At 35.1% G+C, this 16,302-nt stretch overlaps 1 protein-coding gene across 2 annotated transcripts; it reads left to right on the forward strand.

The window, feature by feature from the left end:
- Positions 1–3,812: 3,812 nt before the first annotated feature.
- Positions 3,813–11,467, forward strand: RO60 (Ro60, Y RNA binding protein). Of its 2 annotated transcripts, XM_009640298.2 has the most exons (8): positions 3,814–5,283; positions 5,769–5,989; positions 6,250–6,396; positions 7,832–7,969; positions 8,280–8,396; positions 9,138–9,251; positions 9,709–9,855; positions 11,141–11,467. In XM_009640298.2, exons 1-8 carry the CDS (start codon positions 4,704–4,706, stop codon positions 11,291–11,293), a joined length of 1,617 nt encoding a protein of 538 aa, XP_009638593.1. In that variant the 5' UTR covers positions 3,814–4,703; the 3' UTR covers positions 11,294–11,467. The 2 variants fall into 2 exon arrangements, with proteins under 2 accessions (XP_035751719.1, XP_009638593.1); XM_035895826.1 differs by lacking the exon at positions 11,141–11,467 and having other exon boundaries at positions 3,813–5,283; positions 9,138–9,244; positions 9,709–9,830.
- The last annotated feature ends 4,835 nt before the right edge of the window (positions 11,468–16,302 follow it).

Below are 16,302 nucleotides of genomic sequence, written 5' to 3' on the forward strand. Positions count from 1 at the left end.
CTCTCCGGCGGGGTTGGCACGGATGTGGGAGGAATCCGGAGAGGCCATCTCCGTAAATGGCCACCTCCTGCTTGGTACCTGGGCGCTGGAAACCCCGTGAGGGGATTAAAGGGCCTGTCGCTGGGGGTAGTCGTCTGCTTCGCCGTCGCTTTTATTTGTCATCTTTATAGAAACTGGCAGCTAAACTCATGGGTTTTCGGCTTATCAACTTCAGATGCTTTTTCCTCATAATTTTGTTCTACCACATCAGCTAAGATACTTTTTCCCTCCAGTCAATAGATTTTTGTTTTTAAGCAAATTCTGTAGTAGAATTTCTTGAGCGAGTATGTTGTTCGCATAGTCTGGTATCTCCTCTACTGTCATCAGACTGGCAATGATATCATTTGTGATTTGGGAAACGTTCTCCTGGTGTTCCTGTTTACATAGAGATGCTTATTTTCTGAAGAATAAGGACTTACGTTGTTGTCAGGGCTCTGCCGTAGTGCAGGTGTGTTTTGTTACAACCATAGATAGCACAGTGTGATGGGTATAGTCTCTCTGCTTAATAAACTAGAAGACAGTCTTTGTAATCTTCAGTTTAATGCCTATACAAAATTTTGAGAGCAGAGTGGGAGAACACGATTTCATATAGAACAAGGTGTATATAGTTTTGATCTATTTGAAGTCAGTTTGAAATGTTGTCTTTAAAATGTCAATGCACTTTTTTCATAAAAGACCTGACTTGGTCAAAGTTTAATTTCATGTTTTCACTACCAAGGTTGATTCATCATTGTTAACATAGCAGTTAAATTTAAGATATTAAGTTAGAACCTGTAGTTCTATTAAAACTTTGTGCTTTTTGTATTTTTTTTCATATGTAGCTCAAGCTTGAACTGTAAGACATTTTATTTCTTAGGAAAACTGGGGGTGAATTGTGAAAGTCATAGAAAATAACAGAGGTTAACTTACAAAACTCAATCATGTACAGCAACATAAAGACTTACCAACCAGGATGTAAGTGTTTTATGGGCTCTTTCAGACCATATTTTACTTATTGATTAATTTATGTGGTATTTGGAATATTAAAAATTTTCCCTTAACGTTTTTTCTCTTTCATTAGTAGTGGTGAGCAACCATGATTTTTAGTTCAGCAATTTTTGCTATGAAGTATCTAGTGTGTGCCTTCCAAGACATTTCACACTGCTGTTTGCGTTCAGGTAGCTCAGAAATCGGAAATCCTTCTGGAAATGCCAGAATATCATTGAGTGTTTGAAATTCAAGTTCACTGCTGCAGCTCAGCAGATGAAGAGTAGGGTTATGGTAGAGCACATGATAAGTGCGTATTTGCATTTATCCATCTGCAAGGGTGAAAGTTGTCTATGTTGTACAGGTGTTAAAGGAGGAAGGAAGCTTGAGGCCTGGGCAGAGGAGAGGGTCTCGTTAGAAGGAGGGAATTCCTTTGGGAACTTGTGAGGTTGAAGTATAAAACAGTATTTAGAAATGGCCACCATGATTTAAATAGTTCAACACTGAATAAGTGCTTGTCCAGTAGATCTTGGCAAAGTTTAAATTTGATACTTCTAGTGTGGCTGTTCAGTAGTGAAATTACTGGTTTGTATCACCTATTGCAGATTTCAAGGGTAATTTTTAAAATATAAATTTATTTTAAAGAATTTACAATTTGTATTAGGATCCAAAAGATTATGTGAGTTTGAAGCTCTTTTTAAATCCCTGAGACAGCAATAAGCCATTTGAGGTAAGTCTGTTTTGTATCCTAGATTGTTTATCCAAAGGCATTAATAACTTCATTAAAGGTTTCAGAAGACCGGTCTTAGGCATTCTTAATGAGATAAGTACTGCAGGTAATTCATTCCATTGTGAAATACTACGTATCATCTGAGAAGAAGACTTTGAGGACTGAGTGAAAATGAAGCTTTACAAAGGGTGGAAATTATAACAGCACCTGTTTTTGTAGATCGTGGTATATTCCTAAGAAGGCAAATTAAAGAGCTAAGCTTCAGAAAAACTGAAAGTGTACATTTGCAACTATCTTTTAAAATATGGGTTTGTGTCAGAAGCCTATGGATGCTACCATGTTTTAAAATATGGATGTTTGTGTCCGAAGCCTATGGATGCTAGCACATACCTCTTTTCAGTGCCATAAGTCCATACAAAAGTAAACATAAAAATTATCCATTATTAACGTGCGTAAGTTAGGTTTGTTATATGGTGTAATAGAGAAGTACAGCAGGAGAATTTTTCTCTCTGATGGTTGGCTCTAAACTTCTTTAATACAATACAATTAACATCACACTGCATAGTCACAAGTAACAATCAAGTAGTGAACTGTTTGCCTTTCAGGATGATACCTTTGATGGAAATATGGATCTTGTATTACAGTATAAATGAATCTAGATTTCAAACCAGATAAGTATTATTTGTAATTTTAGAAGTGTTATAATTATTTAATTTAGGTTTTGTTCCCATTCTGAGGGTGGTGATGACAATGGGAGCTAATTTGTATTTGTGACTATAAAACCAAGCGTGTGAGGACAAATGAGATTCTCCAAGTGAAAATTAAAATAAAAATAGACATATCAGATGGAACCTGTGCAAATGAAAAATATAGTCAGCAAATGTGAGATCATAAATGTTTTGTTTAGCCAAAGGCATGGTCCTTCCCGTTCAGTTTAAGTCTTGGTAATCCATAGGTGACTGAAAGAGGTTTTCCTATTAGGCTCATTTTAATGTAGTAATGTTCATTGTAGCAGGGGTATGAAAGATGTAACAACAAGTTAGTCTCAAGATTTCATATATATGGAGATCTCATTACTCATGCATGATCCTTTATGCTTCCCATTCTTATTTTTGCTTCAATATAATGGTATCTCTCCATGTACCTTTTTTTTTCTGATAAACGAATGGATGCTGACTGTGATTTCGGGATTTTTTGTTTGGGTTTTGTATGTTTATTATGAAACATTACCTACTGTTTAATGAAACCAGCTAATTGAAATATGTTGAAATAAAATGTATTTAGACATTAAAATGTACTGATACAGTATTCATGCATTGTGAATACCACCCTTGTTATTTTCAGTGTATTTGCATGCTTCAGATGTCAGTGAAAAAGCTGGCTCAACCATGATGTGTATTTAAATTGGTTTGGCAGGAAACACGGTTAGAATATTTAAGCATTAGGGAAAAATAGCTGGGCACTGGTGCTCTGAATAATACAATGAAAGATATTTCTTAGTTAATTTCTGACTGAAACCTGCATTTTTAAACCAGGTATCAGCATATGGTTTCTATTTTTATGATTTTAGCAGCATATAGAATATAATGGGAGCACTAATGATTATTTATTATTTAATTCTGGATGCAGACAGCACATCACTGCAGGTAGGCGAGAATGGAGGAAGGGAACATTTCTCATCACTTGCAGAGAAAGGAAAATTCTATGTTAAAGAGAAAGTAGGGAAGTTGTTTGTAAATCAAAAAAATCTCTTGTCTGCACTAGTGCCACTTATTTGTGCTAGCTTATCCTGGTGAATGGAGCAAAATGGTTTTTATCTTAAGTATCCAAACAAGCATGTCAGAAGCAGATATCTGCAATACTTAAAAATTAAGTGGATTTCTTTGAAATGTCATTTGTGTGTACTCAGATTTTAATGTGCGCGTATTTGAAGATCTATATGCAGTTTGATGGAGTGGATTAGTGGTGCTTTTTTTTTTTTTTTTTTTTTTTTTTAAATAGGACCTCTTGGTGCTATTTAGGGTCTTTTTATTGTTTGGTGAGAACTGAGAAAACCAAATTGTTGTTGTCATGGTAGTGTTCTGGAGATAGTGATAGTGATGAATTTCCTTCCCCTTCCTTGATTATTTCATTTCACCTGAATTTAATTCAGTTTAAATATTATGGCTTGAACTTTACTATGCTAGATGTTCCCCAAGTAAGACCAGTCTTGTTGCCTACAAATATTACAGATAAACTTCATTGCAATTCAAGAGTGTATAAATATAAAGACCTGAAAGACTGTGAATTTTTGTGCTGTTTTTTGCTTCTTAACCTCAAATGTGAAGCAGTACAGAATTTGTTATGTCTGTGTGCTTTCTTGGATCTCAATTGAAACAGCAGACTATTTGAGCCTGTAATAAAGATAATTTTTTCTTGAGCTACTGTCAGTTGTTAAAAAATTGTTGTTTAAGCCTTGCTGAAAACCCACCATCTTTAAACTTTCACAAAGGCATCTGACTAAACAGTTTTTCGGTATTTTAGTTCTTTATTTTAGCATCGTGTTTCTTCAGTTGGTCAGTATTACCAGTTCTTCAGCAACATAGAGTAGAGCAAGATCTGAGTTTTGAGCAATTTATTATACAATTAAAAAATCTACCTGGGTAGATTACACCAGTTGGTGTAATATATTAGTGGCAAAAGCACCTAATACCAGCCATGTTTTCTGTGTGCCACTTAAGTTGGTTTCAAGGAAATAAATTTGCCACCCTTGTAACTCAAAGGTTTTATTGTTTCTTTTCCCCTAACTGATACGTATTATTGCACACTTAGAGTATACTCTTAATAATAAATTTGTGAAAGAAAAATTAGAAGTGTATAGAGAAGATATATTTCTTTGCTAAGCAGTGATAGAAGAGTCATCAGGTTTTCACAATAGTTCTTAATAAACTTTGTTTTTCTTTCAGCAGACCTCTTTGAAGTGTAAACAATGGAGGACGAGGAAAACCAAGTGCAACTCCTGAATGAAAAGCAGGTGCCGAACTCTGAAAGTGGTTATGTGTGGCACGTCACCGATATGAACCGACTGCAACGTTTCTTGTGTTTTGGTTCAGAAGGTGGTACTTATTACATCAAGGAGCAGAAGCTGGGCTTTGAAAATGCAGCAGCTTTAATAAGACTGATTGAAGAGGGTAGAGGTTGTGAAGTTGTTCAAGAAATAAAGACATTTAGTCAAGAAGGCAGAGCAGCAAAACAGGAGCCCCTGCTTTTTGCTCTTGCAATTTGCTCACAGTGTTCTGATGCGAAAACGAAACAAGCGGCATTTAAAGCTGTTCCTGAGGTGTGTTGCATACCAACCCATCTCTTTACTTTCATCCAATTTAAAAAAGATCTGAAGGAGGGCATGAAATGTGGCATGTGGGGCCGTGCACTGAGGAAAGCTGTTGCAGATTGGTACAATGGAAAGAATGGCATGGCTGTTGCTTTAGCAGTTACAAAATACAAACAAAGAAGTGGTTGGTCTCATAAAGATCTTCTGAGGTTATCCCACCTAAAACCTGCCAGTGAAGGTAATACATTTTTATTTACCTGAACATACTGTGTTTTAAACCTTTTATATTTACCGTGGAACTATTTTGGAAACCCAAATACCATTGTAGACTGATCCTTCCTTAGTGATGGTATCCTGTAAATTGCACCTTAAAAACATGAGTGGTCACATCGGAAATTGACCTGTTTATCTTAAAGGTAAACAGAGTTTGTTCTGTCTTTTTCTTCCTTATGTCAAGAGAAGGTAATTTGCTTACAAATGATGAAATAACACTTTTTTTGTTATTTGGGAGGATCGGTTGGTTTCAAATATGTTAGGCTCCTTACTTCTAAGGAGAATAATACAGTAATTAAAACTACTGCTCTAAGTTATGCATGGCTGACCTTTTATATAGCTGCTTGGCAGGTCTGACAATGAAACCTGCTAACTCATTTGCTTGCTAGAATGATGAATGCCAGTATAAAGATGGTAATCCTGCTTGGAAAATATTTTTCTTTTCAATAGGAATTGCTGTTGTCACTAAATATATTACCAAGGGGTGGAAAGATGTCCAAGAGGCTTATAAAGACAAAGCAGTTTCTGCTGAGACTGAGAAACTCTTAAAGTATCTGGAGGCTGTGGAGAAAGTAAAACGCACAAAAGATGAATTGGAAGTTACTCATTTAATAGAGGAATATGGTTTAGTTAGAGAGCATCTCCTGACAAACCATTTGAAATCTAAAGAGGTAGGTAAACTTCATTAAATCCGTATTCTCTTTAAAGTAACACTTTTCAGAGTCTTAAGTCTGGATTTCCATAAAAAATAGCCCTTACGCTGTTTTTCAAGTTATTTACCCAAGTAGCTAATTTAAAATAATGAAGATCTTCATATAAGTTGTATGTTTATTTTAAAATACACTTACTTAATGTACAGATGTCAGTTCCTGTAGTTTGGGAATCTCATCTCTTTTTTTTTTTTTTTTCCCTTCTCTGTCTTCGATTGTAGGTTTGGAAGGCATTGCTGAAAGAGATGTCCATTTCTGTATTGTTGAGAAATTTAGGAAAGCTGACAGCAAATTCTGTGCTTGAACCACGAGGTTCAGAGGTGGCAATAGTATGTGAAAGACTGAGAAATGAGAAACTGCTAAAAAAGGTAAGAATCTTTTCATAACCAGTGCCAGCCTTTGTGGGTTTTAATTCTTCCTAAACTGTATTTCTTCAGGCAACCTCTTTACAAAATAAAAGGGAAGTTGTTTGGAGGAAATGTGCAGTTTATTCTTTTAAAAAAATGCAGTGGAATACCTGCACCTTTATTTTAAACCTTATGCTTATAATTTCTCATTTGGTTCCTCCCCTCCCCCCCCATTGCTGAAACTTTTCTACAAATTAAATACAATGACAGCTAGGATCTTTTCTTAAGCTAGAGCTGTGGCAAGCTTTGCCTGTTGGGGTTTATCCATTGCTTCTGAGTCTTGTAATTCAGAATCAGTAATACAAGCTTAAGAAGTGAGTCAAGTCACTTGTGTAGGGTCCTAGGAAGTGACTGAAGACACTAGCATAGCAGCTGAGAGGAAAAAGAAGATGGAACAAGGAGACTTTTTCCTTTCAGATTGCTTTACTATCCATCAGAGAGGTATGAAAAGAGGGTTCCCCAAAGGGAGCATGAAGTTTTCAGGAATTTATTGGGACATAGAAGAAGACAAGTGGCTTTTTCTAATAGTTTTGTGCCTTGGGGAGATTAAAATCAGGACACTTAACTTCTTCAAGACCATAGTTGAATTGACAAGAACAACAGTAGGTCCTTTTTTTTTTCTCATCCCATCGCTCTTCCCTTTCTCTGGTTTCTTCTTTAATCAGACATAGCTACTGAGGCACTGGAGAAGGGAGAGCAAAGATGGTGGCACAATACCTTGATGGAAAACAGACAATGGGCAGGCATTCAGATTTGCTAAGGTTTGCTGCTGGTAGTGATTAATGACTGAAACTCCCCTTGAGGAGAGAGATAACAAAATGGTGATAGATCAGTAAAGCAAAGGTGTGGTTTAGAATACTTAGCATGCGGCAGCCACTGCTTTGGTTTATGTAGGGGAAGCAAGAAAAGAAAATGTTTGGACTGCCGCCTTATAGTAAGAGGCAAATGAATGCTGTATTCTGAAAATAGTTTCTTTTTCCAGTTTTACTGTATCTGATACAAAACTAGTTTTACATTTGTTCTTTTCCTAGCTCAACTCCTTTCCCGTCAGCAGGACAGGGACTTTTCTTACTGTAAGCCTGCGATAGAAAATAGCACTGGACAATCATAGCTGTAAAATTTCACCAAAATTCTGGTGATGGCATAAGATAACATTTGGAAGATCATTGGATGATTCTGGAAAGGGAGGGAGGTCCATTACCACCAACTGACAAGCATTAGTTCATACAGCAGCTGTGTAAAGACTGCATGAACTCTTCATACTTAACAAATTTAAATTAACAACATACTAAATCAGAGATTTTTGTAGTAGGATCTTATTTTTAGTTTTTGTTTTTTACTTCTTTTAAGGAGTTCAGATTTTTAAAAACTTACTGTTGATTTCTTTTGCCTGTAGGGTAGAATACATCCACTCCATATTTTGGTTGCATTAGAAACCTATAAAGCTGGACATGGAAGCAGAGGGAAGCTTTGGTGGCGTCCTGATGAAGACATTTTAGAAGCTTTAGATGCCTCATTTTACAAAACTTTCAAGGTAATATAATTCTTCAATTTGATAAGCTTTTTAAAAATTCTCTGTTTTCTAAAAGCGTATGAAATAATGAAGAAAAGTTTGTTGGGTGGATAACAACTTTGAAACTTTATAAAAAAAATCTTAGTAATTGGGATTTTATTAAAGAATCAAAACTTCATGATATATTCAGCTTTTGTAACATTATTGTCCTAGCGTTACCCCAGAAAGAATGAAAAAAAGCCCTGCTTATAGGGTTGAAAGCAGAAGGAGTAAGAAGAAATTAATATATTATGTGTACCTATTGTCTTTTTTTTTTCTTTTTCCCTTTTAGACAGTTGAACCAACAGGAAAACGCTTCTTACTTGCAGTTGATGTCAGTGCATCAATGACACAAAAAGTTTTGGGCAGCGTGCTCAATGCTAGCACAGTTGCAGCAGCAATGTGTATGGTGAGACATTAACCTTATTTTATTTATAACTATTTGCAGCTTGAGCTGCTCTTTTGATACAGAGGTGCTCTAAAGCTAGTTAGAAATCAGAAGGAAATTTATATATAATGTTTGTTGGGTACAGAAGATGTGACCGTGTGCCTCACTGGTAGACCAGATGCTTAAAGGTACTAGCAACCAAGTTCAGAAAGATCAGTTTGAAGAAGTTGGTTTCCAGTATAAATCAAAGTGGTCAAGGCTGCTTTTTCACTTACCTTAGCTGAAAATACATGTAAATTTTTTTCCAGGAGCATTCATAGAATAACACAGATTGGATTAAGAAATTTTGGGATAATTCTTGTGTGCATTTGAGTTATCAATACGGCCTTTGTATCACAATCATTTTCCCCTCAATTTGATATTCTAAAGCTTCTTGTGTGTTTATATTATAGAAGAGTCAAACTTTTTGTTGATGTTTAAAAATGTTTAGTGTTTTATGTCAGAGTGGAGAGAAGAAACATGGAAGTATTTTTAGTTACAGTAATTAGAGCGGTCTTTAGCTCTTACTTTTGCAGTGTTTATTTGAAGTAATATTAGAGAATATCTAAAGTGTCGAGTGAAGCGTTAGTGCATATGAGGAGCCGTGGTGACTTAAATACAAAAGGATATGTCATGTTGTGTGTTTAGTAGGGAATGCCTTGATTCTGACACTAAAAATTGTGAATAATATAACTAAATATTTTTTGTCTTCCTCTTTCTCAGGTTGTAGCACGTACTGAGAAGGATTCCCATATTGTTGCCTTTTCACATGAAATGGTCCCGTGTCCAGTGACGGCTGATATGACATTACCTCAAGTATTAGTGAAAATGTATGAAGTATGTAAAAAAAACCAAACCAAACAAAAAAAAATGTAGGAAATAGCTGTTACTAGCATGGAGTGTAGAACTCTCAGCAGTTACATTGTATTTTCTTTGTAACCAATTCTAGTACCATGTTTAGTCTGTATCTGTATAGTAAAACACTGGATTTTTTTTTCTCCCTTTTATTTACAGAAAGTCCAGAAAATGTCATTGTTTCAACTGCTGGATATTAAACATTGCAATTTAGAATGGCAGTGTTAGGTCACAATGTGTTAGTCTGAAAATAATATTAAAAAATAGCAAATTAAAAAAAAAACCTGGACAAAACTGAAATGAAATTAATAAGTGAACTGTTGTTTAACCAAGTAGCCTCCGTGGTAAAACGTGAAGCTTACATAAAAAGTAATTTTTCCATGGTTTTCTAATTCCTGTGTTAATGTGTTCCATGTATATTTTTTTTCTTCTTTCTAAGATTCCTATGGGTACCACTGATTGTTCCCTTCCAATGATATGGGCTCAAAAAACTCAAACAGCTGCTGATGTCTTCATTGTATTTACTGATAACGAGACCTTTGCTGGAAATATTCATCCTGCAACAGCTCTTAGAGAGTACAGAGAGGTAAATATGCTTCTGACTATTTATAATTGGTAATACGGTACCAAATAAGTACCAGTTCTAAAAACATTTTAGAGACTGAACTAGTTGTGGCTTGTTTCAGTGAATAATTATATATTGTTAACAATGCATATATTCTGCAGTTAGGCAGAATTAGTGCACTTATTGCACTAATTGTGCATATTTAAAACCACTGAATTGCTAAAAGGATTTGGAATTATCCTACCCTGCTCAGTGTACTGCAGTATGCAAATTTGTTTGGTATTCAGGGAATACACGAATTTCTGCATTCTATATATAATGCAATGAATAAGTTTTTTGTAGTTCTTACAGAATGAAATTCAGCTCACAGAATTAAATTTAACTTTGATGTCTGCAGTAGATACCACAAAGTTTAAATGAAGTGAGGAAGATAAGCCTGTAGGGAAGGTGTCAATAGGATGAGGTGATAGTATCTTCTGAAGAAAGCTCGTTATGTTTTAAAGGGGCTACTCCATCTTTTTTAAAATAGAACTAAGAAAAATACCTTATCCAAGCTATTTGAAACTCTTATTTAACCATCAAACAATCTTTTATGCTTTAAAAGAACTATTTTTTAAACTACAAAGAACACTTTTTGGCAAGCATATATGTATGGACATTAATCTTCATATCCTGTCCACCTAGTTGGAATTAATACCAAAAATTTTTAACTTGCCCACTGTGTTTTAGTTTTCTTAGTTGAGACTAGCTCCCATTCCTAAATTTGTTCTTTAAACAAAGAGCTCCTGTACTCTGGCTTTCATGCCATTTGCTTTGCTTTACCTTACAGGTTACTAACCTGCAAATTCAGCTCATTTAGCAAATTGTCCAGGCCACAGTTGTTGCATTTGTTCAGCCAACATTTGAAAATCCTTGCCTTAGACAAAACCACGCTTTGACTCCTATTAGATTATTTGATAATTATTACTGAAAAATTTCTCTCAGAATGAACTGCAGAATAGCAAATGCAATGTTGGCATTTGAAATAATCTATGAATCTTAATATTGCAGAAAAGTTGTGCTAATATACCTTATTATAATTATATCCATTTAATATCCATTAAATGTATCTACTGCAAGTTGAGTACAATGGTAACAGGCAGTCTGCAATTCTGGTTATGGCATATCTAATTTCTATCAGTATGCCTATTCAGACAGTGGTTTATGCAAGCAAGGTAGCAAGATTTGGCCCTCTGGCAAGTTTAAGTGTACTTAAACTGTATATGTGTGCTCTGATTTTTTTATTAGTTTTTTTTCCTTCCTCTAGAAAATGGGTATTCCTGCCAAACTGATTGTTTGTGGAATGACCTCAAATGGTTTTATGATCGCAGATCCGGATGACAGAGGCATGTTGGATATATGTGGCTTTGATACAGGAGCTTTGGATGTTATTCGAAACTTCACTTCGGATTTGATTTAATTTTCTAGGCATTTGCTCTTCCCAGTGGGTCCATTGCTGGCAACAGACTTCACCCTGGGAACTCCCAGCCAAATATACTTGTATTAGAATATGGCACATTATATACATATCAGAATGTTACCATTTTGTGAAGGGAAAACAAGAAAAGCAGATGAGAATTCTCTTTTGTCTTTTTTCCTGTTGCACACTATTTAAAATAACAGTGGGAAGTTTGCTAAAAGTAGCTACAGGGTTACACAATACATAATTTAATTTCATTTATAATAGACTATAAGTACTGAGATACTTTTATTTTTTTCTCTCCCCCCGTTGCGGTGGAACACTTGTTTGCAAGAATAAATTGATGGATTACTCTTAAGACGGGGAAGGAAAAAAAATGGGTTTAGTATTTTTAATAATGTCCGTTTAACAGCAATTTTGCTGAGAGGGATTTTTCTTTGGGCTTTTTTTTAATCTTTGTATTTTAAACAAATTACTAAGGCTCAACAGTTTCCATTGTTACACTTCGAATCTACAAAAGAAGTATTTTCTGGCACGTATGAGACCACGTGACTGTGATGCAGTATAAAAGTTACCCAGTGAAATTTTATACTGATAAAAACTGAAAGTGGAAGAGCTCATGCAAATCTTTTTCTATCTAGATTATCATCTGAGTTTTCAGGAGTAAACTGTAATTCTCTTTAGATAAATTGAGTGGCAGTTCCTGTACAATGCAGTTTCAGAAGCACTATTTTAGAATTAATACACTTTACAGGAAGTTCTAAAATCTGTCGTTAGTAGAAAAAGACCTTGGAAATGGCTGGGAAGCCACATTGAGTTCATGTTACAACTTCAGGTAGCATCAACACACTTTTCAGTGAGGAAGATCAACAAGTGCATGAGTCTTGGCCTGATGTCGAAAGCTGAGTGGTAACAACCAGAAAAAACAAGCTACATTTTTTCAAAAGAATGTATTCAATAATACAGAAACAATCTTCCTAACAGAAGAGATTTCATTTTTAAAAATCTTTTTGTAGATTAACGTTACTTCTGATTTAGTAAATTAGTTCAAGCTAACATTTTTCAAAACTACCTCCAGTTTATAGTGACCAATTCTTAAAAACTTTTATGAAATGTACAGTTGCCTCCTTCATGTTCTCAAAATCTTGTTTAGGAAGTGATTGAAACTGGATTTTTTTTTTATTTTTTTTTTTTAGTCTGATAAGTAAGAGTGTGAGTAAATAAGGAGAAAGCTAGTGAATATTTTATCACTTTGGAACAGGAATTGATAGCAATTCATGTGTATATGTATTTAATTCTCTGTGTGTTTTTATATATGTGTGTATAGGGGGGAAGTTAAGAGATCTCTTTAGTAGATCATGATCTTAGAAGATGAGAGAGGGGTTTTTTTTAGTGATGCTTTTACAACTTCCCCTAAGACATGCGTATGTCAGCCTCTTTTATGCTAATTCTGGCTGTTTTAAACAGTGAATTTGATGTTAATATGAAAATAATCAAGATTTATAAAAATAACCCAGTTGTGGTAAATGACATGTACGACCATATTTTTCTGCCTAAACCCCAAGCTTTTAAATGTAAAATCCGAGTTACAATATTATACTTTTGATACATGTAACACTTTTCGCTATGCCTCATATATACTGATGATAAATTCAAAGCTCACATTCTGTAGGATGGATATCTCTTTTGGTGCTAAAATGTGAGGTTACATGTTACTGAAGGTATTCTGCTACATACTTAGAGTATCTACCTTAATGAATAAATCAAACCAGTGAGGGAAGCCATTTCTGACATTAAAACCATGGCTTAAAGAAGTAGGAATGTTACCTACATGAATGTAGCTACTTCTAAATTATTATGGCTCTTATGATACAGCTCTGATAGAATGCTTGACAAATACAGGACTGCCACCAGCTTGTCAGGTGACATCTAGAAAAAACAAGTGTTCCTACAGAAGCTAAGACATAGCACCTTGAGTTTGAAAAAGAAAATTGGCCATTTCTTATGAAAAATTTCTTACCACTTTTAGTCTTCTTTCTAAATAAACACCATGAATATGGAGAGTAAACTCATTTCCTCAATACACGTTAATAATTATTTCAAGTAAATGCACTGATATTTTGGGGTTGGTTATGGTAGTAATGTGTTTTAAATTACACAGTAGTCAAACATCTGATTAGGTGTTTCCTTCTGAGCTAGAGATGGTGAAAATAACTGATAGATAAGTATCTTTTGCAAGTACTTTTTCTTATTTGGAGTAGTATTTGTGAAGTAATAGGAAATATTTTGGACTAAAGATAAAATGAAAGCTTAAACAGGAATTTCAAGTAACTTCGTGCAGAAATTTACTGCAAGTAAAAGGTTAGACTAGTTACTAACAGACTGAATGAATGATTATAGTAGTGTTGCATCTTTGAAAACAGTCCAGTTTAAAATACAATTCCTTGAACTAGAGCGTAAGTGAAGATGAGCTTGTCAGTAGAACTTGTAGAAAATGTAGCCCCCTGTATCTATTGACACTGGATAGCTATGCACCATGTTAAAGACAGTCATCTGTGCTGGAGTACACAATATGCTCCTAAATATTTACTGTATCTCTGTACTAAAAAATCTTGTTAGAATATTCTAAGTGGTTTGGTTATCCAATGTAAAACTAGCACCAATGACATCATGTTGTCATCTGCTCCTCCTTTAAGATTTTCACAGAGAGGGAAAACTGAAGTAAATGCTGCCAGCTGAAACTTTATACTGGGTTGACATTTGTTTCTACCGTTTTTTTTCTGGTTTTGTTATTATCTTACAGTACGGGGCATAGAAGAATGATGATGCATTTTCCTTTTCCATAGACGGGATCTGAATTTTAGGGGACAGTGTGGCTTATTTGCCATAACATAGATTTCTCCTGATTTTAGTCTTTAGTTATTAAACTGATAATTTCCAAAACTATATCTGGACATGTGAAGAGGCAATAATTACTGTATTGTTTAAAAATAAATAAGTATGTGAGCTAAGACAAAGTTGCTAAGCTTAAGCATTAGTTCAGTATACAATAAATAACCTGCCCTTTCACCAACGAGGAGGTACTGACCCTTTCAAGTTACATGTTGTTTGCTTTGAGCAACACTGGCTAACAAAACAAAAATGGGGCTATAATTATGCACTGCAGCTTACCAGTAAAAACTGAACAGGGACAAGTTTAAAGATAGTTAATTTTATTCAAAACTTTAATTAAAAAAAAAAAAGTCTAAATGCAGAGTGCAGCTGTAGACTGGGTGAATGCAGGTTTCCTGATATTGAACAGAATGAATAGGCTTTTGGTTTGACTGCCATTTCACTGTGACCCCCTTGGCAATTCTTAAGTATTAGACTATTATGCCTAAGACTATGGTGTTCAGGTGCTTTAGCTTTAAGAAAGGAGGAAAGGATGTAATGGTTGGAAGCACAGCAGAAGTAGAACATTCTTCTGTAATGAAGGGCTGTAACGAATGAACGTGAAAAGTCAGGTTTCTTCATGGAAGGGGTATAATCAAGAATGTGGAGGGGGCAGAAGGCACTGAAGATTTCTTAAAAATCATGCAATGTATGCATCAGCATTGTGTAATAAATTTAATAAGGATAGTAATAATTTTGCCAAGAAATAGAATTTCATGTCAGGAATTTTGGACCCTAGCAAGGGGGAGGAGAGTTTGGGATTCTTGTAGAATTACATTGCAGGCAAAATATGGGGTCTTTACCCACAGTCCTGTGTGTTTAAAGAAAGAGAAGTCTAGAAGCAGGTGTAGATCTGAAGTCAGCAGGGCCAGTCTTAAGTGCCCACTCTACGAGGACCACTAATAGCTGGCCCTAAAATATCTTGCTGCTTAAAACCACTGTTAAACCTGTTTGGCTAAACAGAAATTAGGGGGGTTATGGTGTTCTTTTTCATTATTGTTTAATTGGGGCCCATAAATGGGTATGGTTTTAAAAGGCTATTCAGCAAAGTGTATACTCTTGGCTTAAAAATTACACCAGCAGTTTTGGAAATGGATTTTAATAATGGCTCTGTCTGTAAAAACACTAGGAAAGTATTTTTCTCCATTGCGAAACACTGTGCTGCTTAATCACGTACCGAGCTCATAGCCACTGTACCAGAAGCACTAAGTATTGGTTCCATTTATTTTGTTTTCTGTATTACCTTTTTGCTTTGCTCTTCCTTTTCTCTGCTAGTGTTGGCTTTTTTTTCTCCTTTCCCATCTCCTTGTCACCTCAGGCCTATACTTGAATCTCTTTTCACATACAAGCTCTTGTCCATTCCTCTTTTTTGCCTCTGTTCTTCTGCCTTCTTGCTGTCATTGAGTGTGCTATCTCAGCTAAATAACTTACACCAGAACTGACATCATAGTATTTATCTTAGTTTTAAAAAAAATGGTAATTTTTTTCTTTCCTTTGATTATATAAATCTCTTATAAAGCACTTAATTTGCTGCATTGATCAGATTTTTGCTAAACTTTGTGTAAAGATCAGTGACTAAAGTATACCTTGTTAATTTATAAAAATCCAACATCTGCCTGTGAATGGCTTTATCTTTATAAAGTAACCGCTTAAAGTTGGCTTTTCAAATTTAAAGCTTTTTTCTAGGATTAGTTCAGTGGGTTGGAGCTTTCCGTTCTGTTAAACATCAAGATGCTGTTACATGCAGAATTAGGGAAACATTTTAAATTAATTTTCTGGATAAATGCGCAGCTTCTTTGCAGTATTGATTAGAGAAAATCCTCAAAGTATACGATGTAGAAGTAAACCTAAGCAAAGAATCTTGCTTGTGCTTTTAATCTTTTTTAAGCATTTCATCAGTTTGTAGGGGTTTTTTGCTATTTGCAGTGGCTCACGGTGGACAAATATGCTGTAAGCTATTTTAATGACTTTATTGCTGGAATGGTAGAGATTTCATCTTACCATGGTACAGTATAGTGTAGAGTTAGGGGGGAAAGGTAAAACACTAGGACAGCATATTATGTATGTGCTGCTCTGAG

Source organism: Egretta garzetta, unplaced genomic scaffold (genome assembly GCF_000687185.1).
Source record: "Egretta garzetta isolate BGI_Z169 unplaced genomic scaffold, ASM68718v1 scaffold86, whole genome shotgun sequence".
Classification (NCBI taxonomy): domain Eukaryota; kingdom Metazoa; phylum Chordata; class Aves; order Pelecaniformes; family Ardeidae; genus Egretta; species Egretta garzetta.